This window comes from Talpa occidentalis, unplaced genomic scaffold (genome assembly GCF_014898055.3).
Source record: "Talpa occidentalis isolate TD23 unplaced genomic scaffold, MPIMG_talOcc4v2.1 talOcc4.5, whole genome shotgun sequence".
Classification (NCBI taxonomy): domain Eukaryota; kingdom Metazoa; phylum Chordata; class Mammalia; order Eulipotyphla; family Talpidae; genus Talpa; species Talpa occidentalis.
In genome coordinates, this window is record NW_023604861.1 from 93,881,674 (window position 1) to 93,904,888 (window position 23,215).

At 43.9% G+C, this 23,215-nt stretch overlaps 1 protein-coding gene and 2 pseudogenes across 1 annotated transcript; 2 read left to right on the top strand and 1 right to left on the bottom strand.

Annotated features, from left to right (window-relative positions):
- The first annotated feature begins 374 nt into the window (after positions 1 to 374).
- Positions 375 to 1,114, top strand: LOC119259880 (stromal cell-derived factor 2-like; annotated as a pseudogene).
- Positions 1,115 to 13,427: 12,313 nt separating this feature from the next.
- Positions 13,428 to 14,387, bottom strand: LOC119258595 (ubiquitin-conjugating enzyme E2 N-like; annotated as a pseudogene).
- A 420-nt stretch (positions 14,388 to 14,807) lies between these two features.
- LOC119259881 (antimicrobial peptide NK-lysin-like) lies at positions 14,808 to 19,155 on the top strand. Its single transcript, XM_037528859.2, has 5 exons — positions 14,808 to 14,858; positions 15,764 to 15,855; positions 16,218 to 16,319; positions 17,907 to 18,075; positions 19,004 to 19,155. Exons 1-5 carry the CDS (start codon positions 14,810 to 14,812, stop codon positions 19,012 to 19,014), a joined length of 423 nt encoding a protein of 140 aa, XP_037384756.1. The 5' UTR covers positions 14,808 to 14,809; the 3' UTR covers positions 19,015 to 19,155.
- The last annotated feature ends 4,060 nt before the right edge of the window (positions 19,156 to 23,215 follow it).

The window sequence follows — 23,215 nt, forward strand, 5'->3', positions numbered from 1 at the left end:
CAAACATGGAGTGTCCAGCTGGGAAATAAAGTTCCAGAAAGGTGGGAGCAGTGTTTCCAATCCTGTGATATGAGGTAGGAAGGCAGTGGATGTGACAAGGGTCAGGTACTGGGACACCCAATGACAGCAGACAACATGCAGGTGAGGCCAAAAGGGAAGCCAGAGTCATTTTGGTTGTTCTGGGGTGGGGGTGATGGTGGGGCAAGGGAGAGAGAGGGTTCAGAGTGGGTTTTAAGTACAACATTTGGAAGGCCTGTGGATTCGCATCAGCCACAGAAGTCAGAGATGGAAGTTGCCATTGACTTTGGAGCATCTTAAAAGGAGGGGACCCTTATCAGGGTAGTGCTGGGGTGGGAGAGTTGTAAGAAGTAATGTGGGGGCTCGGCGAAGCTGCCGGGATGGCTGTGGTGCCATTACTGTTGTTCAGGGGTTTATGGAGTGTTATAGGAGCATCCAATGTGCCTGTGGTTACGTGTAGGTCTGTGGTGAAGCTTCTCAATACGTGCCACAACGTGCAACTGCACTCACACGACGTGCGCTATGGGTCAGGTAGTGGGCAACAATCAGTGACAGGTGTAACCTCTGTGGATGACAGCAACAGTTACTGGAGGATACGGGGAAGACTATGTGAGAGGGGAACCCCCATCAAATGTGGCCAGCCCATCAGGCTGACACATGTCAACACTGGCTGAAATCTCCATAGTCACCACTTTACCTCACCTCTTTCTAGAAACCAGGAAGTGAGTGCTTTTGGTGAGGAAGGAGAAGGTGATTATCTGGATGACTGGCAGTGCTCTGTAATGGGCCCTACTGGGTGAGAGATGGAGAAGTGCGGTTCAAGCATTCCTCCACTGAGGTTCTGCTGTCTGTCATGGGAGAACAATATGGTCGACCCATCAGTGGACAAAAAGAGGTGCATGGCATGGCCCAGCCAAGTCAGAACAACTATTGGAAAGCTACGGAAGGCATCTTCATGAAGCCCAGTGAATTGTTGAAAGCAGAAGCCCACCACACCGAGCTATGAGTCTGGAGACTGTGAGCCACTGTCACCATACAGTGTTCATAGACTTCTGCTGCTGCTTCATGCTGGGATCCCTGCCATGTCATCACTTGGGCAGTGGCCATGTCATCACTGAGATAAAGATGCATGACAGAAAACAGTGGCTGTGTTTGGAAGCTTCAGCTCTTCACACTTGAATTGTTTGGTCTTCCAGCCTTGGGTTAGTTTCTTCTGAGTACATATTGTTTTCCCAGACATAGGTCAGTTTTTTGCTGGTAAAGGAGCAGCTGCTTTTTATTCATATTGATTAAACAGAAACTGAGGAAGACATCCCTTTTAAAACAAGGAAATTTTTATGTCTTGGAAGCTTGGCATCATTGATTATTGACATGTGACTTTTCCCCTATATTTTTTCCCTCCAAAATGATAAAGAATTTAATTGCTAAAAAAAAAGAAGTAATGTGAAGGAGAGCAAAAGATGCAATAAAATGTGGTGTAAAATATTAATTTCTCAGAACAGAAGCCTTGGTAAAGGTGTGCTCCTCTTGCGGCTTGGGAACTTTGAGTAAGTGGTCATGGGCAGCTCAAATGAGATCTGATAAACTATTTGAGAAACTACTGATCTCTTTTTGACGTACTCTGAACTGTGACTCAACTGGTGGTGGCTGTGGTCAGGAGTGTATCTGATAAGAAAGAAGGAGAGGCTTAAGAAACAGTCCTCCCATTTCATCTGTCATTTTTTGGCCAGAGTGGTGCATCTAGGGACTTCTGTACAACACACAATGCAGGGCATGCTGGTCATTTCTCAACAGCTAGTCAAGCTTCTGGCTTTGCCAGACTGCCCAGGCACCAGAACAGGCCCTTTGAGTGAGCTAATGTATGAATAGTCTAGCATTATTTTAGAAGGCATACAAGGAAGTACATCCAAAATGGTGAGAGGAAACTACACTATGTGAGAGTCTTTCTAGTCACCCATTCATCCATCGATCCATCCTCCCCATCCATGCACCCATACATCCATTCATCTATCCATCCATCCAAAAGTAGACAAGAAGCTGACAGACATGCTTACTTTTTTGACTGTTGTGATGGTTTCACAGGTGTCTACATGTATCAAAACTGATAAAGTTACACACTTTAATATATGCAGGTGAGTATACTTTAATATATTGCAATAAAATTAGAAAAAAGAAAGATAATTCCTGTGTGTCTATAGGTCAAAATTGCTAACAACTCCAACATGCATCAACAGGAGAATGGGTAAATTATGGAACATTCACACAATGAAATAATTCTCAGCTCCAAAAAGGAACAAACACCTCATAGCCAGGACAAAGTGTGTGAAACTCACACTTGTTGAGGTTGATTCAAAGAAGTCAGACACTAGAGAATACATTCTATATGTTCCTATTTATATATTTATCAAAATGAGAAAAAATGGAACCCTGGGGTTTAAGAGTATGTAAGATGGTAAAACTATAAAGAAAAACAAGACTATGATTATCATTAAAGGCAAGGTAGAGAGAGGGAGGGGGACGGACTTCAGGGGCCCTGGCAGGCTCTTGACCTGGGTGGCAGTTACATGGGTATTTGCTTCATAATAAACCACTGAGATGTTCATTTTGTTTTGTGCACATTCTGAATGTATTTTACAGCTATGATTAAGAATGGAGCAACGTATATGAAGTTGTAGGGTAAATGGCTTTCCCGCCTTTCTGCCATCCTGCCATTAGGATTGCCTCACCTCGCCTCATGGGGCACCTGCATTTTTTACATTGTTAAAAGTTCTGTTGTTTACTTCTAAGGGCCATGGTTCAGTATAGAGATACCTGTCAAGAGAAACAGAAGAAAGAGAAGAGGCAGGGGAGAAAGAACACCAGAGAAGCCCAGAGTGAAGACACTCAGCTTTCATAGTTCCATGTGGAGCTTGTATCCACGGATCCCTGACCCATGTGCATGTGCAGAGGGTTGGCCTGAGTGCAGGGGTCTGTGTCACATTAGTGGCTATGAAAGCCGAGTGTTGAGCAACCGCAGACAGAAAACCCTGAGGATTGGGCAGTGTAGGATAAATTAAAAGCATCAGGCTTTTCTGCCCTCCCACCATTAGGATTGATGATGGATCCTTAAGGCCCGGAATGCATGTCTGATGGCGGGCACCTGGAGTAGGGTGTGGGCATATGTAGATGGGATTCACCTGGGCTAAGACTGGGCTTATAAGGGCAGCATCACAGGGACGCCAGCAGAACCACAAGAGCAGCAGAGAACAAGGCCACCAGAGAACGCTGGAGGGCCCAGGTAGAGTGAAGACTTGCTGGGGGTTGGGAGGCCTGCCAGCCTCCTGTCCCCCCCCCACCCCTGCATACCCCCCACTGTGTACCCAGTAAAATCCCAATAAAAGCCTGAAAAGCCACTGAGGCCTCCAGGACTCCTCCTTTACCCCGTCTGCTTGGATCATAGAGATCCTGCACTGTCCCTTCCTACCTCTCCAGTGGTCCCCCAAAGAGTACAGAATTGCCAATCCAAGAGTGAGCACATCCTGGGGGGGGGACTCGGTGTGTGGCTTGTGGTAAGACTACAGCCAGAGAAGGCCAGGAAGCCTGACGGCTCCTGGAGTGTGACTGTAACAGGGTGGTCCCCAGGAAATAGGGAGGTTCCAGGTTCCACACCCAAAAGGAGGGTGGAGCTGAGCAGGGAGAGAAGAAGCTGTAGAGGAGACTGAGGATGGAAGGAAGCAGGATGGAGAGCCAGAAGGAGCCCTGGAGGAGGCACATGGAGCAGAGAGACATGTGAAGAAACTACACTTGCCTTTGGTCGTGGACTGGGTGACACAGATATGGATGAGAGACCTGTGGGGAGGTGACATTGGTGGTTTTTGCCTTGATTTTGATTTTGCTCTTTTCCCTCCAGATTTGTCTGGTTGTTTCTGACCCTTTTCTGTGGGTCCCCACTGGAAGATGCTTTAGACTTGTGGCAGGCTTTGGGGCCTTGCTCTGGGCCAACCCATTTGGATGGACTGTTACCCATGAGGGGACGGGTGGCTTTGGGTACTTGATTTAGAAACTATATTCTTTGCTTTTCCTGTGTTGTTTCCTAATTGTATTAAAGTTGCTTGCCATTAAAGTCTCATATGTTTTGTGTTGATGCGGCGGATGGCAGAACCCATTTAGAGTAGGCAGGTTTGTGGAATCTGGGGTGCCCCTCTCCCTGCCCTGTAACAGATTTGGTGCCCAACATGATTTAGGACAGAGCCATCCATGGTTAGTCAGCCCCATGGGAAACTGGGCTTCCCTATGGCGCTGGCTACCATAAGTGCTAATGTGATTTTTGGTTTCTCGTGTGTGTGTTTGTTTCATATGTAGATTTTCTATTGAAAACTGGCTTGGGCTTTGTGAAGATTCTGTGTGTCTGTCTGTAATTTGTTTGTAGTCACTTGCTAAGCAATTTGATTTTGTAAAAATTGTTCTGTGTAGCAGTTTTACTCAAAGGATTAGGTAGTACATTGGACCTTGTGGTCACTTGGCAGGCTCTTGTAAAACTCAGAGGATCTTGTTGCTAGGACTTTGGACCTTTTTTCTTTCTGTGATCTCTGCTGTCTTGTTAGCATTTCTAAAGGCAATAATGATTGGTCAGTGATATGTTGCTTTGACTTCGCTTTGACTTTGACTACTTCCTGACCTCTGCCTGAGGGGTTTTGCAAGCCAACTGTGGAGCAGTGGTGTTTAAATTAGCAAATGTATGCCTGGGTGTTAAGGAAAGAGTAGCCTTAAGCAGTAACTGGTAATTGCTGGTAGCCTTGATGGATTCTTGGAGATCACTTGAATTTTGCAAAGTCTAGATCAGAAAAATTAAAAAGATTTTGTCTGAGTCTGAAAGGATTTGCAGCTGTGAATTTTGTCTACACAATTTGTTTTGGGCATGTTTGCCATTTGAATCCTGGATTTGTTCAATTGCTGGTGTAAGACAAGATTCTAAGTTTCTGCTTCCAGAAGTATTGAGGAAGGTCTTGTGGAAAGCACTCTTTATGGTGCATGATGTAACTATACCAGGTTTTCATACCTGTGTTGTTGCTGTTGTCCCTCCCTAGTGTGGGGGAGGTGTAATCTGTGCTTTGATGTTGAATCTGCTTTTCAGCTTCTGTCCCAGAGTGGCTAAGAGAAGTAAGGAGATAACTTCTTTTAATTGAAAATTAATTGCTAATATCTTGATTTTGCTTTTTCAGGTTATATTCCAGGAAACCCAAGTATTGCCTGTCTGGTACGACTCCTATTGTTAAAAGTTAACTGATGATTTTGCTCTTTCAGTTGCTGTACAGGATACCCCAGGATTGGCTTCTAATAAAAAGGCTTGAACACTGAAAACTCTGAAGTGATAAACAAGGCTGTATAACTGTTGTAATTAATAAAACTATTTCTTCCTATTTCAAAGTTTTAGATTTGTAGGATTGTTAGGGGGAAAGGATATTCTGAGCTAATCCCATACAGGCTTTGTGTACTCCACCCCACTCCAGACCAAAGTCATCAGGACATTGGGAAAGACAAATCCCATCACCACCAAAGGGAAGGTGGCTGGGACCTGAGGGTGGAGTTAAGCAGCCAGGTTGGGTATAAAAACCAAACACGTGGGCCTTGGGGTCTCTAGCTCTGTCGCTCGCCTCCTGGCTTCACGGCTCCTGGCTGGCGGCCAGCTCTCAGAGTGCCATTTGGGATTCCAGATTGGCGCATCGGGTAGGACGCATTTAAAACTTTGTCTCCCATTTTTCTCCCTGAGCTGTACATTTCCTCATTTGCCCTTCCCTTGTAAATAAACCTTTTATTAACCTTTTGTGTGTGCCTGCAGCAGAGTATTGATAAGTCCTTTTAAGCACATGGGTGAGGACCCACAGTCAGGCACCCCATTTTGTATCGGGGCTGCCCTATAACAGGATGACAACTGGAACCTGTGATTTCTGCCGGCAACACTCCACATTTTTTTGGAGTTTGAGATTTTTGTCTGAGCCTATGGAGCAAAAGTGCAGTTACATAAGATATTCCATGTGTCATAACTAGAAAAAAACTGTCTATATGTTGTATGTCTGTATGTCCTTGTGTCTAACTGTCTTGGCCTCTAGAGGTTGAAAAATTGGTATACAAGGTGCCTACAGACATTGAAAAAAATAGTCTCCAGTTATGAGAAACAAACTAAAGGTTATGGTTTGATTGTCAACATTGTACTACTGAGCTAAGCCGGTGCCTTCATAGAGATTGAATATTGTTGTTGCTGTTGTTTTCTGATGTTTATGGCAAAACTTCCCAGAAATTTAAATTCAAGTAAAAAATTTGGTAGCCTGTCATTTGGTTGATCTAAGGAAATTTTGTGGAACCTCAGTAGAACTCCTGAGACACTCCACAAAGTTTCTCCCTTTCCTCCTGGGAAAGGCATTTGATGAATTTGTCCTATTTGGTTTACCCAGTAAAGTAAAACTAGAAGGGAAGCCTTGTCACTTGGGAAAATGGTAAAACTTTGACATGTATAGAAATGTTAACATTGGTTTTCTAAAACATGTATACAACCTCTCAGTACCTGATAGGTATGTAAATTGTCAGTGGTGATTGTCGCCTTTGTAATATTGTATACTTTGTTGATATCTACAGAAATTGTTTCTGTAAAAAAATAGGGGGGACAGGCCTCAACAGATTCCTATTGATGGAACTTTTGATGGGTTAAAAATTTTTTACTATGAAGGATTGAAAAGACTGTTGAAGATACACCTGATTTTACTAAGTTTTGACATAATACTGGAAATTTTGTTGCATTTTGTTTTGATTCAACAAAGTTTTCTTCTTTTGACTGACCAGGACCTGCAGCAATGTTAAATTATTATTATTTCTTTTTTCAGCAGAGCTAACTTGTGTTTGTGTTTTCTTACCCCTTGATACCAACACAGCATGAAAATAGTGGTAGTAATTTTTACTACTCATGGCAGTGTCTGTTTTTGCATAACTTCCATAGGTATTTTTTCTGCTTAAAACATAAACAATTGGAGATGACTTTCATTGTGTGGCTTTGAATGGAGTTCTTCCAGGAAGTTGAAATAGAGCTGAACCAAGAAGAGGAGAACCTGCTGCTTTGTTTGTAGGGTTCCAGAAACCTCCAAAGAAGGTGAGGAAGCTTGCCTCCATTGGCAGGACTGGACAACCCAGAAAACGAAAAAGCCATGGTACCCTCGAGAAGAGGAAGCCCAGGTGGAGTCTGGTGAGACCAACTTTGTTCTTGAAGCCTATGTGGACCAGATGTCAAGAGTTTGCTCTGATCCTATATGGAGTATTCCAACAAAGCCAGCTAAAATTGCTGTTCAGTTATTCTGCCCTGTGATTTTATGCGAAGATGGGTAATATGGTTTAAAAAGTAGATTTAGTTTGCAAACTTTTGCTATGCTGTTGAAACAATTTGAAATCAAGGTTGAGAAAACTTGTTTTTTACATAAGTTGAGCCTATTTAAATTTTTTTTCCTGTGATTTTAATATATTTGCTGTCTTGTTTTAGCTAATGACGCCAGATTTTTTTTTTTTTTCTTTTGGCTTGGATAATGGACTGTTTTCCAGAATGGAAAACTGTCCTACTGGACATTCATGGACAATGTTGCTGACTAATTGTTGCTTCTCTTATACACATTGTAACCCTGAAAAAAGACTGCCTCCTAAGACTATATACCCTGACATCTGTGCCACCATAGATATGGTGGAATGAAAATTAAAAGTGGAGATTTTAACAGGGTGGTCCCCAGGAAATAGGGAGGTTCCAGGTTCCCTGCTCCACGCAAAAGGAGGATGGAGCTGAGCAGAGAGAGAAGAAGCTGTAGAGGAGACTGAGGAAGGAAGGAAGCAGGATGGAGAGCCAGAAGGAGCCCTGAAGGAGGCATATAGAGACGAGAGACATGTGAGGAAACTACACTTGCCTTTTGGTCGTGGACTGGGTGACACAGATCTAGGTGAGAGACCTGTGGGGAGGTGACAATGGCGGTTTTTGTCTTGATTTTGATTTTGCTCTTTTCCCTCCAGATTTGTCTGGTTGTTTCTGACCCTTTTCTGTGGGTCCCCACTGGAAGATGCTTTAGACTTGTGGCAGGCTTTGGGGCCTTGCTCTGGGCCAATCCCATTTGGATGGAGTTTTATCCACGAGGGGACGGGTAACTTTGGGTACTTGATTTAGAAACTATGTTCTTTGCCTTACCTGTATTGTTTCCTAATTGTATTAAAGTTGCTTCCCATTAAAGTCTCATATGAAAAAAAAAAGTCGTATGTTTTGTGTTGATGCGGCAGATGGCAGAACCTATTTAGAGCAGGCAGGTTTGGGGGGGTCTGGGGTGCCCCTCTCTCTGCCCTGTAACGTGACAGCAGATGCCTGAGTGCTTCCCCTCCCTTGCATGAGCAATGCCTTAGGCAGCAGAAGAGTTGGATCATCTGGTGCCAATAATTGTCTTTTGCCACTCAGTTTGTGCCCTGCCTGGACTCATTTGTGTTCTGCTGTATTTGTTTTGTGTTCAGTTATATTGTGATGTATATATTTTCTTTTGTTGGCCATGACTGCAGTGTTTATGTTTGTTAAGGGAAAATTGTATATAGCGTATATGTAGACTGCATAGCAGAAAACCCTGAGGGGTGTGGACTGTAGGGTAAATAGTTTTCAGGCTTTCTGCCCTGCTACCATTAGGAATGCCCTGCTTGATGGGCACCTGCATTTGTTACATTGTTAAAAGTTCTGTTGTTGGGCCTCCCCGGTGGCGCAGCGGTTGAGCACTGGGTTGCGAAGCTGCCCGCGGCCTCTGCAGCACTGGTTCGATCCCTGGCTGCTCCCCGGCCACCAGAGGAGGATCCCACATGGCGTGCAGACCTCTCCTGCCACCTGCTGCTCCCCTCAGCAGTGTGCTTTGGTCCTTCTGCCTGCTCTGCTCCCCGCTCTGGCTCTGGTGAATTCTCTCACCCTCCCGCGCTTCTGACTGTACCCAGTGCATGTATAAACAAAACAAACAAACAAACAAACAAATAAATAAATAAACATGCCTCTATTAAAAAAAAAAAAAAGTTCTGTTGTTTACTTCTGAAGTGGGCCTTGAAGTGGATTCTTCCTAGACAAGAGTCAGTAGCTAGATTTCACCCTTGTGCGGAGCAGGAGGAAGCAGATGAGCCCACCCAGACTTCTGACCTATGAATTGTCAGGCAACAAATGGGTTACTATGCTGTGTTTGTGGTAATTGTTTTTTGGTTTTGTTTTTTTACAGATTTATTTATTTATTTATACAAGAACTGGAGTACAGGCCAGATACCTGGGAGGGTGAGAGGATTCACCTGAGATAGAGTGGGGAACAGAACAGGCAGACTGACGAAATACACTGCTGAGGGGAGCAGCAGGCGAGACAGGAGAGGGCTGCTGCGCCATATGGGATTCTTGCTGGCCAGCCAGGATCAAACCCACGCTGCAGAGGCTGCAGACAGCTTAACAGTGTGGCGCTCAACTGCTTGCGCCACCAGGGAGGCCCTGTGGTAATTGTTAAGGCAGCAGGAGAAAATTAATAGTCATGGACTGAGGTGGGTGATAGAAGTGACTTCTAAACCTCTTGAATTAAGGGGATCCTTGGATACAGTGCTCTGGGAGGAGGGGATTCTGGGAGCAAACCAGAGAACACTGAGGAGCTGCATATTGACCCAGCTGGCTCCACTTGGACCTGGGTAGTGGCGGGAAGGGAGGAAATTTGACCACCTGAGAGACTGTAAGTCACCTCTGAACCCTGATCTACTCTTCAAAGGTATAGCCACATCCTTTTTAACCACAAACTTTGAAGTTCAAACCATCCTCAAAAGTAAAAGGACAGTTATTTGAAGTAGCATGAATAGTAGCCAGGTGCCAAAAAAAAAAAAAAAATGAGTTCGGGCAGAGATTTGTTCTTTTTGTTTTGAGCTCACAGTTTAACTAGAGTAGAATGAATGGCAAACTGAAGGATAGACTCACTCATATAGAAAGTTATCCTAAGAGCCAAGGTTATAACTTCTGACCAGAGGTTATAAAATCAATAGAATTGTAGGGCAAATGGTTTTCAGGCTTTTCTGCCCTCCCACCATTAGGATTGCCCTGCCTGATGGGGCACCTGCAGTTGTTACACTGTTGTAAGCTGTATTGTTTACTTCTGTGGGCCATGGGAGGAGTATTGGCTATAGTCACCGAGAGAAGCAGGGGAGTGAGAGAGAAGGGGGAAAGAAGGCCAGAGAAGCCCAGAGTGAAGACTTGCAGGGGGCTAGGAGGCCTGCTGGCATTCGTGTCTGCCAGTGTAGCTGTTTGCCACACTATATGTAAAGCTAAATGAAAGCCACCGACGGCTCCAGGACTCCTCCTTTACCTGTCTGCTGGATCACAGAACCAGCTCTGTGCCCTTCCTGCCCCTAAAATCATTCCAGAAAATGACAGGCAGTGACCCTGCATGCCCATGTCAAAAGGACTCTGATAAGAATAAACGTTCTGTGTCTTCTGGTGTTGCTAGATAGCTGGATCTCCAAAAACATAATCAAAGATTGAAATCCCAATTAAAATGACTGCAAAGAAATAAAAATGGTTATTGATACTTAAATGGACATTTGGTGACTTTTAGAGAAACTTAGGTAATCTACACAAACTATCAAAGAAACTGGATAATGTGAAAAGTCCTTAGTAAAGGAAATAATTGTTGTAAATAGGTAGAGGTAGCATTTAGTAAACCTGATACCTAAAAATACAAAATCCCTGAAACTGGACACACTGGGAATGCTTATCAAAAGTATAAGACAGATAAATGCAAAGCAAAAATATTCCAAACAATTTTGATAGGTGTTTTTCTTTCTTATGCAAGCATGAGAATATTTAATAATATTTCCCAAGATATAATCAAGAACAGCAGTTAAATTGAGGGGCTTGTTTTTTTCATGTAATTAAAAAGAGAATTCTCTAATGGAAGAGCAGTCATCTTTTAGTTAAATTTCCCATGGGCTGCTAAGATGTGATAAATGTTGCTTCTGCTTCTTCATCCTTTGCTTTCTCAACTTCCTATTTTATTTCAGTTTCACTGCCTTCCATTGTTTGACTTTTTGTTCCTGTCGTAGAACTTGATGTCAGTGGAATCCTACAGAATATAGTCTTGTTTCTGGCCCCTTTCTACTCAGTGTTTGAGATTCATCTATTTTATTGCATGAATCAGTAGTCCATTTCTATTTATTACCAAGTAGTTTTTTATATTGTGTGGCTGTACCTTAACTTGTTTATACATTTACCCATTGATGGACATTTGATTTACTTCTAATTTTGGGCTCTTAGGAAAAAGGTTCTGCGCACATTTTCTTTTTCTGAAAATATTTATTATGATACAGTATGCACAGTACAAAAATTGCCATTTTAACCATATAATTCAGGTTACTGAATGCTGTGCAAACATCACTCTTTCTATTTGCAAAAATGTTTTCATTAAAAAAAATGTTTTCGGGCCTCCCCTGGTGGCACAGTGGTTGAGAGCTGGACTGCGAAGCTGCCCGCAGCCTCTGCAGCACCCGTTCAATCCCCGGCCACGGGGCTAGGATCCCACATGGCACGCAGACCTCTCCTGCTGCCCACTGCTCCCCTCAGCATTGTACTTCGTCAATCTGTCTGTTCTGCTCTCCGCTCTGGCTCTGGTGAATTCTCTCACCTTCCCGCTTCTGACTGTACCCAGTGCTTGTATAAATAAATAAATTGAAAAAAAAGTTTTCATTATCCCAAACAGAAACTCCATAACAACTAAGCAGTAACTCCCTCATTCTCCTCATTTCCTTACCCCCACCCTTGGGTAACCTCCACTGTACTTTATTTATCTTTCGCCTTTGACTTATTTAACTTAGCATAATGTTTCCAAGGTTTATCCAGGATGTAGGATGTATAAGCTCGTTTTCATTGCTGAATAGTATTCCATTGTATATATAAACCACATACCGTTTTTCCTTTCATCTGGTAGTGAGCACTTGGGTAGTTTCCATTTCTGGCTATTGTGAATAATGTTAATATAAACATTGATATAAAAATATCTCTTTTAATCTGTTTTCAGTTCTTTTAAGTATATATCTAAAAGTATAATGTATACAAACATTCTTGGATAATCTTTGCTTTATGGTATTTTTCAGTTAGCATGGGTGGAATTACAGAGTCAGAGGTATGTGTATGTTTAACTTCAAGAAAAATTGTCAAGCCAAGTTGCAAAATGATTGTACCAATTTATACTCCTGCCAAAAACTTTCAAGTACCCATTGTTCCATATCTACTCCACATCCTCATCAGTATTTGGCACTGTCTTTGCAGATTTTCATATTTTTTGACCCCTTGTTTAATATGATTTTTAGTATCTCACAACAACCTTGCATTTTAGGTATCAGTCATTTAAAAACTGAGATATGATTAACATAAATTTACAGTAACTTCAGGTGTACACTGAAATGATTTGTTTATATAAAGAAATGATCACCACAGTAAGTCTAGTTAACATTCATCATCACACAGTTACAAATTGCTTTCTTCTGATGAGAAATTTTAAGATCTCTATTCCCTTATCAACTTTAAAATATGCAATACCGAATTATTAAGTACAAATATCATGCTCTCTGTTACGTCCCTAGAACTTATATCTTATAACTGAAAGTTTGTGCTTTTTGACCCCTCTTCACCCATTTCTCCCACCCTGTCCCTCTGGCAACCACCAAACTGTCCTATGATTTTTCTTTAATAACAAAAAATATTTTACTAAAACATAAGACTTCCGAGGCTTCTAGACAGGCCATCCATAATGATCAGAAGAGTTATCTTGAAAGGAGGATTTTATAGTTGGCAGGGAAGTCGCAGTAGTATCAGTCAGGACTGGGATATTTGCTGGATGTTTCTGTTTTGGTTCAAACAGTCAAGCTTGCCACCTATACCCATGTTAGACAGGGAGTGGGGGGCATATTCTAAAGGACTGGCTTGCTGCTCTTACCTGATGCAGTAGGCTACCATCAGAGGGGAAAAGAGCCCATAACTTTAAAATAAAACTACCTCCTCCTCCATCTCAAAAAATAATAAAATAAAAAACACTCACAGCCTTGCAGCTAACCCTGACAAGTACCTTCATTCAGAGAGCTTTATACTTAAATGATGATGGGGGTGATGAATAAAAGCAGAGGGGCCCCTGTTATAAATGTTTCAAAACACCCCGATGATATTTCCAGTCTCTGTTCAAGATTTATTTTAGAGCAGTGCATCAGGACAAGACAGATTTTCTAGTGAACATTTAATCTCTGAAGGACTAAAGATGTGTGGGCTTTTATTCTGCAGTGCTTCCAAGACTGTGTCCATCAAAATGGAAACAGGAAAGGAAGATGTCTTGCTGAAACAGGAGAAGCAAAGCCCACTTGATGATCAGATGGATTTAAATATTATTTATGGTGCATAGCCTCTTCCATGCTCTAGCTGTTTCTGTGGCTTGGGCTTTGGTCTTCCACTACTCGGCCACATCATCACCGAATGGATCATCCGGGTTGGGAGCATTTAAACTGAACTGTTGGTTCTGAACTGTGCTGTGGGGGCTGCCATTGGTTATTCTTCTGGAAGGTATAGATTAAGTTTAAAATTTCCTCCCTGAAAGGGGAAATCCTGGGGGCCAACATGACTATTCAAAAATAATGGGCTTTGTTTTAATTCTGGTTCTGTTTAATGCTGGGAACTGGTTCTGCCAGCAAATGCTGGGTTTGATACTCACGCGAGCAGCTTGGCCATCATGTTTGATCTTGAGTTTGGCCTCTGGTCTCTGACTCCATTCACTTCATGAACAAGTTCTTTTGTTTCAGAGACCACATATAAATGAGAGCTTATCTTTTCAGTTTTACCTGTTTTCATGCCATCATCTCATTGTAGTTTTAATATACAGTTGTCTCAAGAATTATGATGTTAAGCATTTTTCCAAATCTTTATTGACTATCATTAACTTCCATTGTGCAGGAAGGAATTATATTAACTGTTCAAGTGTTGTGCCCATTTTAAAAATCAGTTTGCTTTGTTGTTGTTGTTATTACTGGATTGGTATTTGCTATAATAAATCATCTCGAAACAGATTCACATTAAAGTGACTTGAATTCTGACCAGAATGTCAAAGTATTTCAAAACAAGGAATGTTTTTTCCACAAATAGGTGGGAAACAATAGAAGTCCAACCCAGCTGTTCTGAGGACAGACCCAAAGGTAGAAGTTGAAGGTATAAAATTCCTAGAAGTAAACAAGAGAATTTCTTCATGACCTTGAAGAAAGCAAAACAATTTTTAAGGAGATAAAGAAACAATAACCTTCATGTAGGAACTTTGGGGGCCTGACTTGACCAGTCCCTGGGACTCCATGAGTAGGAAGATGAAAGATCTACCGACAAGTTCTAAACCAGGGACCCCAGAGGCCTGTTCGAGACTTTGATTCATGCTAACCCCTCAATACCCCACACAAAAACTTATTGGAAAATCTGGTTTTACCAAGTCCCCACAAAAAAGAAAGACATGACTCATCTTCCGGGCCCCTTTCTTCTTTGTTAGTGTGGGTTCACACAATGACCAAGGTGTCCAGAGCATAGTACACCCATGAGAGGAGGAGTAGTAGTTTATGGCTATGAAAAGGGAAGCAGTTCTGCGGGAGAAACCTAGAAATAGAGGCAGTTTGGAGCAAGTGAGAACTTGGACTCTGGAGTCAAACAGGCTGGGTGTAAATCCCTTGGCCTATCCTGCCCTAAGTGTGTCTCCTCAGGTAATTCATTGGGCCTCTCTGCCCCACCATGACCACCTGGGCTCTCCTGTTCCTTACTGTGCTCCTGGACACCCCAGGTAAGGACAGTCCCCTTAGTGTAGATCCTGACAGCAACTCCCACACCCATTTTCTTGGGCTCCTGAGCACAGGTCTATGGGCACTCTAGGTCCCTGGGCCCTTCACCATCCTCATGGTGGCTGGGTCTTTCCCACAGAGCCAGAATCAACCCCAGTGAGCTGGTCAATGGTGAGAGACAGCACGAAGAAGGGAGTTCTAGTGCCAACTTGCTGGCCATGCTGTGTGGCCTGAGAGATGCCCCCACACTCCCATTTCCTCTGTGGGTCTGTGTCTCTTTGTCTGTGTCAAAGATTGTTGGTCCTCATCAGTGGGTGTGACATTTTTTTCTGGACCATACTGACTAGGATTATGTCAGCAGGACTTGTGAACGAATATTGTCAAGACTCTCTGTTTCACATACCCTGTTCTGTTTCAGTCTGTGGGTTCAGTGTGAGCTACAAGGGCCTCGGGCGGCTATGAGGCCCTTGGGAGTGTGGAAGGGAGTATGGGTTGGGTTGGGCCCCTGACATGAATTCTTTTTGGAAAGAAAGAAAAAAGGAAATCTCTTGAAGAGAGATGAGAGAAGCTTTCTTTTAGATCAACCCCAAATCTGTGTATGTTTGTGTGAGCGTGTATATTTGTGTGTGAGAGAGACAAAACAGAAAGGGACAGAGAAGAGGTCTAGAAGTGGCAGAGGGTAGTCTTTTCCTTCTGGCTTTCCAGAATGAACTGCAGAGCATGCCTTTGTTGCTGAGGATGGGTTGAAGCAGCCCACAGCAGAGTGTGAGGAGAGGCTTCCTGGAGGACAGCCTCCGTGCTTTTGTCCTGGGTCCTAGTCACCCCTCTGCATCCCTGTCATCCAGGAGAACTAGACTGTTCTTTCCCTTCCACCTGTTGAGTGAGGCTGATGCTCTTCCTTCCCTAGGTCTTTCTTCCTCTGAGCACTATGACCAAGCACCAAGTGGCCCATGTAACGGAGAGCTGTCCTGCCAGGGCCTGATCCAGGAGGACTTCCAGGTACATGTGTGGTTGGCTTGTGGTCACCTCCTGCAACCCCTTCTTTACCTCCCTGGGAAGTATTTCTGGGTGGAGGGAGGTGACCTGTATATTGCTTGGTGCTCCTCCAGATCTGACCAGACAGCAAAAGAGGGTCAAGTGGTGGATTGGAAAAGTTGGGGGCAAGCTCTGAGGTCTCTCTGCCCTCCTAAGAGTATCAGGAAGGTGGACAAGGGCTGTCCAGCCTGGTTCAGGCCCTAGAATACAGAAGGAGCATAGGTGACCCTGTCTGCCCTTGTTCCACCCTTACCACCTCTTCTTTGGCCCCTCAGAGGCTCTTGGAGTGTCTGAGAGACCACCATGTGGGCTTCCTTTCCTGACAGGATGAGCTGCTGACCAAAAGTGAGGGGCTGCGCATCAGCTGCACAATCTGTAAAAAGATAATCCATAAATTGGAGACAATGGTGGGAGAGCAGCCAAATGAGGTAAAGAGGGCTTGTGGTAAATGGAGCTGGCGGGGACTTGGTGGACCCTACCACCGCTGTCCTGGGGTGTTGCTGGGGGTGGGGATAATCTCAACTTGAGCCAGAACTTCTTAGGACGAGGTCTGAGCCCCTCGCATGGATGTGCTTCAGGGAATCCTGTGCACTGGTGATATACTGGGAGTGGGAAAGTGGGCAGATATGCACTGTGTGCCTGGTTTCTATCCTATTCTCAAAGGAAACTTGCCCCAAGAAAAGGGACCTTTCCTGCTGCCCTAATGGTATAGCTTTGAGAGCCTGTTCCAGAGGGTTCTGGGCAACACTGATAAATCCCAGATCTGCCACTCCTGGCTGCGTGCTTGTGCAGGTGCTTAGTCTCAATTTTCCTATCTGCGGAATGGGATGCTAATAATCGCTAGCTTGTAAACCTCCTAAACCTATTAAATAAGTCCGAGTGAAATGCCCTTAGCTCCACTTCTGACACTCAGAGCATATTTATTTATTTATTTTCCCCCTCCTATTTACTTTTTTAAATTTTATTTTTATATTCCCCATACAATTGCAACCTCCTTATTTTGACCCCAATCCCTCCTTCCTACCCCCCACCCCCCATAGAGTGTCTCTGGTTCATAGTTGTTTGTTGATTTTGATTTTTACTTTCTTAGGGTTACTCTTTTTACTGCTCCCTTATTTAGGTTTTCTAGATTCCTGCTATGAGTGAGACCATCTGGTATTTTTCTTTTTCTTTCTGGCTTTTTTCGCTGACCATGATCCCTTCCAGCACCATCCATGTTGCTGCAAATTGCATGTGTTTATCTTTTTTGAATGCTGAGTAATATTCCATGGTGTATATGTACCACATCTTCTTGATCCAGTCATCTATTTTTGGGCATTTGGATTGTTTCCAAAGCTTAGCTATTGTAAATAGTGCTGCTCTAAACATGGGGGTGCAGGTGCTCTTTGGAATTGATGTTTCTGTGTCCTTTGGGTAAATACCTAGGAGTGGAATTGCTGGATCATATGGAAGCTGAGAGCATGTTAACACCAACGACCATTATTCCACCCTCCCTCTCTCTTCCTTGCTCCCCTAATCTGGCACTGCAGGGCTCTCCCTCAACTGAGAAAACTCAGATATATTGTCCACTGAGATGGCAGTAGAAGACACCTCAAAATCAAATCAGTCAAGGCTCTGAGCTCTGACCCTTCTCACCTGCCCCTCAGGTGGAGCTCCCCTAGGTGAACCTCCAGGTGGAACCCCTCTTGGTGGACCCCCCATTCTGTCCTGGACCCAGGAAGCTATGTAGGCAGAGCCTTTAATGTGGGTCTGGCAGCCATGGGCATCATTCTCTAACCAAAGATAGGGACAGGGGTCCAGGGGGTTGAGACCCTGGTTGAGCCAACTGTCCTCTCAAGAGCCCCTGCTGGTCAGACTGGGGTTTTGGGGAGCAGGCACGGGGCCCGATCTTGTCTCTGCTTCCATTGTTAGTGGGCCACCCAGCACTTGTGGCCAGAGCTGTGCAGACACAAAGGGTGGCAGAGCTGGACGGGGCTGGCTGGATTCCCATGTCTGCCCTGGCGTTGCTGTTGCAGGACACCATCGCGCAGGCTGCGTCCCGTGTATGCCGTTGGATGTTTATACTGAAAAAGCCCTGCAGTTACCTCATGAACAAATTTCTCAGTCGTATCTCCCAGGACATCATGCAAGGCAAAAATGCTCATGACATCTGTGTGGACCTAAAAATGTGCAAACCTTGCGCAGGTAAGTACAGAGGTGACAGCAGGGACTCCTACCTCAGGGCACCAGCCTCCCCCAGCATGTGCACATGGCTGAAAAATACACCTGTCACAATCAGGTCATATGTGTTCCTCCAAACTTCCTGGTGATGGTGCATCACTCCTCCTATTCCCAGCACAGAGAGTGTGGAGAAGTTGGGCAGGTGAGCTTGAGCTAGAAATCCTTGAAAAATACTCATTAAAAGTTGGGATTTCGGAGACAGGCAATCCTGGGGTAAAATCTGGTCTTCATTTTGCCTCAACTGTGTGACCTTGGACAAGTTGCTTAACCTTTCTGAACTTCTGTCTCCTTATCTTTGAGGGGGGCAATTGTACCATTTCTGAGTTTGGAATGAGAATTGAATGAGATGATATCAAACAGGCTTGACACCAAAGAAATTGTTCTGAGATCGTGATATTCAGAAGACATCAGAGCCCAAATCAGACTTCAATCCCCTAGCCCAGCTGGGGTCCCTGGGGACAGGAGCCAGGGCCACATTCTTTCCTGTGATCTCAGAGGCCAGCGAGCTGGGTTGGCTATCCTGATGGGCAGAGAGGGCTCTCTGGGTCTATTCCTTCAGGGCCACCCAGCCTTGCCTGGGGAAACAGGCCACACTGCAGGAGAAGGGGCTAAGAAGGGGCTCGTGATTGGCTCTGGCAGCCCACCGAGCACTCACTCGTGCTTTGGGACTGAAGCTGGCAGACCTGAGGCCCCCAAGTAGTGTGAAGACCCTGACTTTTCCTTTATTGCAAACTGAGGCTTTTACCGTCAGAGCCCCGTGACCTCACTGGCTCCTGACTGATTGCTAGGATGTGACTCTGGGTATGCTGAGCAGGGACTGGTAACTCTGACCCCCTGTATCCCCTGAACACCCTCTGAACATGCCCACAACGGTCTCTTCTCTCCAATCCAGGTCCCATGTGAGCCTCCACCTTGGGGAAGACCACGGAAATTCCAGCAACCTCTGCCAGCTCCTTCCTTCCTAAAGCCAGATTCTACCCTCCAGTTCCTCTCACCTAACTCCCACTACTGACCTTGGCCTCTCAGGAGAATAAAATGTCATGCAGGCTTAGTCACAGTGTCTTTTCCTTTGGCAGAGTTGAGGGGAGGTGCTCAGAGCCTACTTGGGTGACTTGCCTTCATTCAACAAATATCCGTTGGGTGTCCACACACTTTCTAGCTCCTTGGACCTAGTGATGAGCAACACAGACTCAGCAGCTTTCACACATTACAGTCACCGCCACTCCCACACCCCCATGGGAGGTTCCGCTTTCCGAGGATTTGCTTTTAGTTACTGGTGGTCCATGAGGGTAGAGAATATATACAGTAGTTGTTTTGAGAGAGGGCCCACACTAACATACTTTTTATCATGACATTGTTTTATTGTTGTTAATGTCTTACTGTGCCCATATTGGAAACTGAGCTTTATCATAGGTCTGCGTGCATAGGCAAAAAAGAACCAAACCATGTTAAGCTCCGTATAATCCTCAGTTTTAGGCATCACTGAGGGTCTTGAAAGCTGTCCCCCATGGATAAGGGAGGACTACCTTAGTCATGAGATACGTAATTGAGCACTCAGGAAACTACACTTTAATCTAAGAGGCTGGGGTACAATGGGATATGCCCCCAGAAGCACCCAGACCAGCTAAGGAGGCCAGCAGATTAGAGTTATCTTGGTTATAAGCAATAAAAGCCCATCTTTGGCCTACCCAAGGTAGACAACCTTCTTTTGGTCTTTTGGGGGAACATATTATCTAGGCTGTTTGGGGGTTGCAGGCTTATCCTGACAAATAAAAAAGGTAATTTATTAACTCAAAAGGTCCAGAAATGTACAGTGTCACAAGAACTCTGGTCCTGCTTTCAGCTTCTCTCAGTTCTTCCCATCTCTGACTAGGGAAACTGACCTCAGGCTGGCTTCCTTCTTGGCAGCTGAAATGTCTGCACAGGCCAAACTTTACATCTTCACGGTATAGCATCAGAAGGGACAGATTTCTTTGTTAGTCTCTCCTCTAGTAGCTCCCTTGGAAGAGAAAGGGATCTCCTTTCCCAGATGACCCAAAAGACATCTCTTCGATTCTTCTTGGCTTGTGTGGGTCGGGTGATCATCTTGAACCAATCACTATGCCCAGGAGGGTGGGGTCCATTCATTAGCATAAGTCCACTCAGGGTGTACCTCTGGGGCTGAAGTGGGGTCACCCTGACCTGATCATTTGGTTAAGAATGGGCATGAAAATTTGGGAAGAGACTGTTGCTGAAAGAGGGGAAAGTGGGTACAGGCAATGAGGAGCATTCAATCAAAAAAGAAAAACATGGCTTCCCCTGGTGGCGCAGCGGTTTTATGCTGGGATGCGAATCTGCCCGCAGCCTCTGCAGTGCCAGTTCTCTCCCCAGCCGCTGGAGAAAGTCCCACATGGCACGCAGACCTCTCCTGCTGTGCCTGCTGCTCCCCTCAGCAGTGTATTTCGTCAGTCTGTCTGTTCTTTTCCCTGCTCTGGCTCTGGTGAATTCTCTCACCCTCCCGCACTTCTGACTGTACCCAGTGCTTGTATAAACAAATACATAAATCTTTAAAAAAAAAATCGATAACTGTTAAAGGGGGTCTCGATAGTGAAATCTAAGAATCATTAGCACAATATTGTATAGAAGTCACGAGAGCTACATCCTTGCTTCTAATTGTTCCTAACCTTTTGGGGGAAAGCCCTTAGTCTTTTATCAAAGGATGATAGCAATTCTGTGCTTTTCATAGATACCCTCTGTCAGGGGAGAATTTCCCTTCTATTCCTAGTTTATTGAGTGTTCTAGCATAAAAGGATGTTGAATTTTGTTCAGTGATGTTTCTGCATCTATTGAAAAGATAGTTTTTATTTTGGTTCTACAGATACGGTGAATTAGTGGATTTTGGGGTGTAGATCACTTTGCATTCCTGGATATTTGGTCATGGTTCAAAATTCTTTTTTATGTGTTACTGGATTTGCTAGGACTTTGTTGAGAATCATTTCATCTATGTTTGTAAGAGATAGCAGTCTGTAGTTTTCTTTAGATGTCTTTTTCTGGCTTTAGCATTAGGGTATCCTCTTCTAATTTTTGGAAGAGTTTGTGAAGAATTGGTATGATTGTTAGAATTCATCTGCGGGTGAATTGTGCCCAGATATGTGTCCAGGTAATTTTGATGTCTATGTTTGGTAAAATGCATCAGTGAAGATATTTGGCCTGGGCTTATCTCTGTGAGTAGTTCTTTGCATGGCTAATTCAATCTGTTGTAGGTCTACTCAGATTTTCTTTTTTTTTTTTAAAAGATTTATTTATTTATGCATACTGAGCTGGGGTACAGGGCAGAGGTATGGGTGGTGAGGATTCACCAGAGACACAGTGGGGATAGGAACAATCAGTAAAGAACAGGTACAGAACAGGCAGACTGACTGAAATACACTGCTGAGTGGAGCAGCTGGTGAGGCAGGAGAGGTCTGGTGCCCCATGTGGGTTGCTCCCTGGCTGGGGAGGGTTGGGGAGGATGGAACTTGTGCTGCAGTGGCTGGCGATAGTTTGATAGGGCTGTCTTTAACCCCTGTGCCACCAGGGAGGCCCTTTAGTTTTTAAACAAACATATTTATAGCTACAACTTTAATGTCTTTGTTAAATCTGATATCTGGTTCCTTAACAGGCAGTTTCTATTTCCTGGGTTTTGTTTTGTTTTTTCCCCCTCTTCCTGTGTATGTTTATTCTTTCTTAGTTCTTTGTATGTATTGTAGTTTTTTATTGGAAACTGGGCATTTTAGATAACATATTATAGCAAATCTAGCTACTGGTCACTCCCAAATTTGCAACCGTTGTTTGCTTGTGTACTTGTTTAGTGGTTGGATTATTTAGTCCCTCTACCTCCCATAGTGTGAAGTTGCTGATGTTGCATCTTCAAGGGCACAACACCTTTATTACCTTGTGATGACACTGCTTTTGGCAAGTCCCTCTTTGACTGTCTATTCTGCTAACAACACCCATTTGTTAAGCTCACACATTTCTGGTTGATATTTATTGTTTTCAACAATGTTGCAGGGCATGCATTGCTCAAGGGTGGGATCCAATAAAATTCAGGCCCCTCGGCAGGGATTAGATTTAAGGACAATGTTGACTTGTCCTGGTCCATGGAACGTTTTCCACAGTGCTTTCCCCATTTCTCTCTAGCAAACTAACTAGCCTGCAGCTTAGCTGATAGAACCAACAAAACTATCAATCTCTTTTTTAATTTTATTTATTTATTCATTTATATAATTTTTTTAAAATTTTATTTTTATATTCCCCATACAATTGCAACCCCTTTATTTTGACCCCAATCCCTCCTTTCCTGCCCCCCCCCATAGTGTGTCTCTGGTTCATAGTTGTTTGTTGATTTTGATATTTTCTTTCTTACAGTTATTCTTTTTCCTGGTTCCTTATATTTTCTAGATTCCTGCTATGAGTGAGACCATCTGGTAGTTTTCTTTTTCTTTCTGGCTTTTTTTGCTGAGTATGATCCCTTCCAGCTACATCCATGTTGCTGCAAATTGCATGTGTTTATCTTTTTTGATTGCTGCGTAATATTCCATGGTGTATATGTACCACATCTTCTTGATCCAGTCTTCTATTTTTGGGTATCTGGGTTGTTTCCAAAGCTTAGCTATTGTAAATAGTGCTACTTTAAACATAGGTGTGCAGGTGTTCTTTGGAATTGATGTTTCTGTGTCCTTTGGGTAAATACCTAGGAGTGGAATCGCTGGATCATATGGAAGCTCTATTTTTAGTAGGTTGAGGAATCTCCACACAGCTCTCTGTAGTGGTTGGATCAGTTTGCATTCCCACCAGCAGTGCAGGAGAGTTCCTTTTTCTCCACATCCTCGCCAACATTTGTTGTTGCTAGTTTTTTAAATATGTTCCATTCTCACTGGTGTGAGATGGTATCTCTTTGTAGTTTTGATATGCATTTCCCTGATTGCAAGTGATGTTGAACACTTTTTCATATGCCTGTTGGCCATTTGTATTTCCTCTTTGGAGAAGTTTGTTGTTAGCTCTCTGCCCATTTATTGACTGGATTATTTTCTTTGTTTTTGTTGAGTCTCATCAGCTCTTTGTAGATTTTTGTGATCAGTCCTTT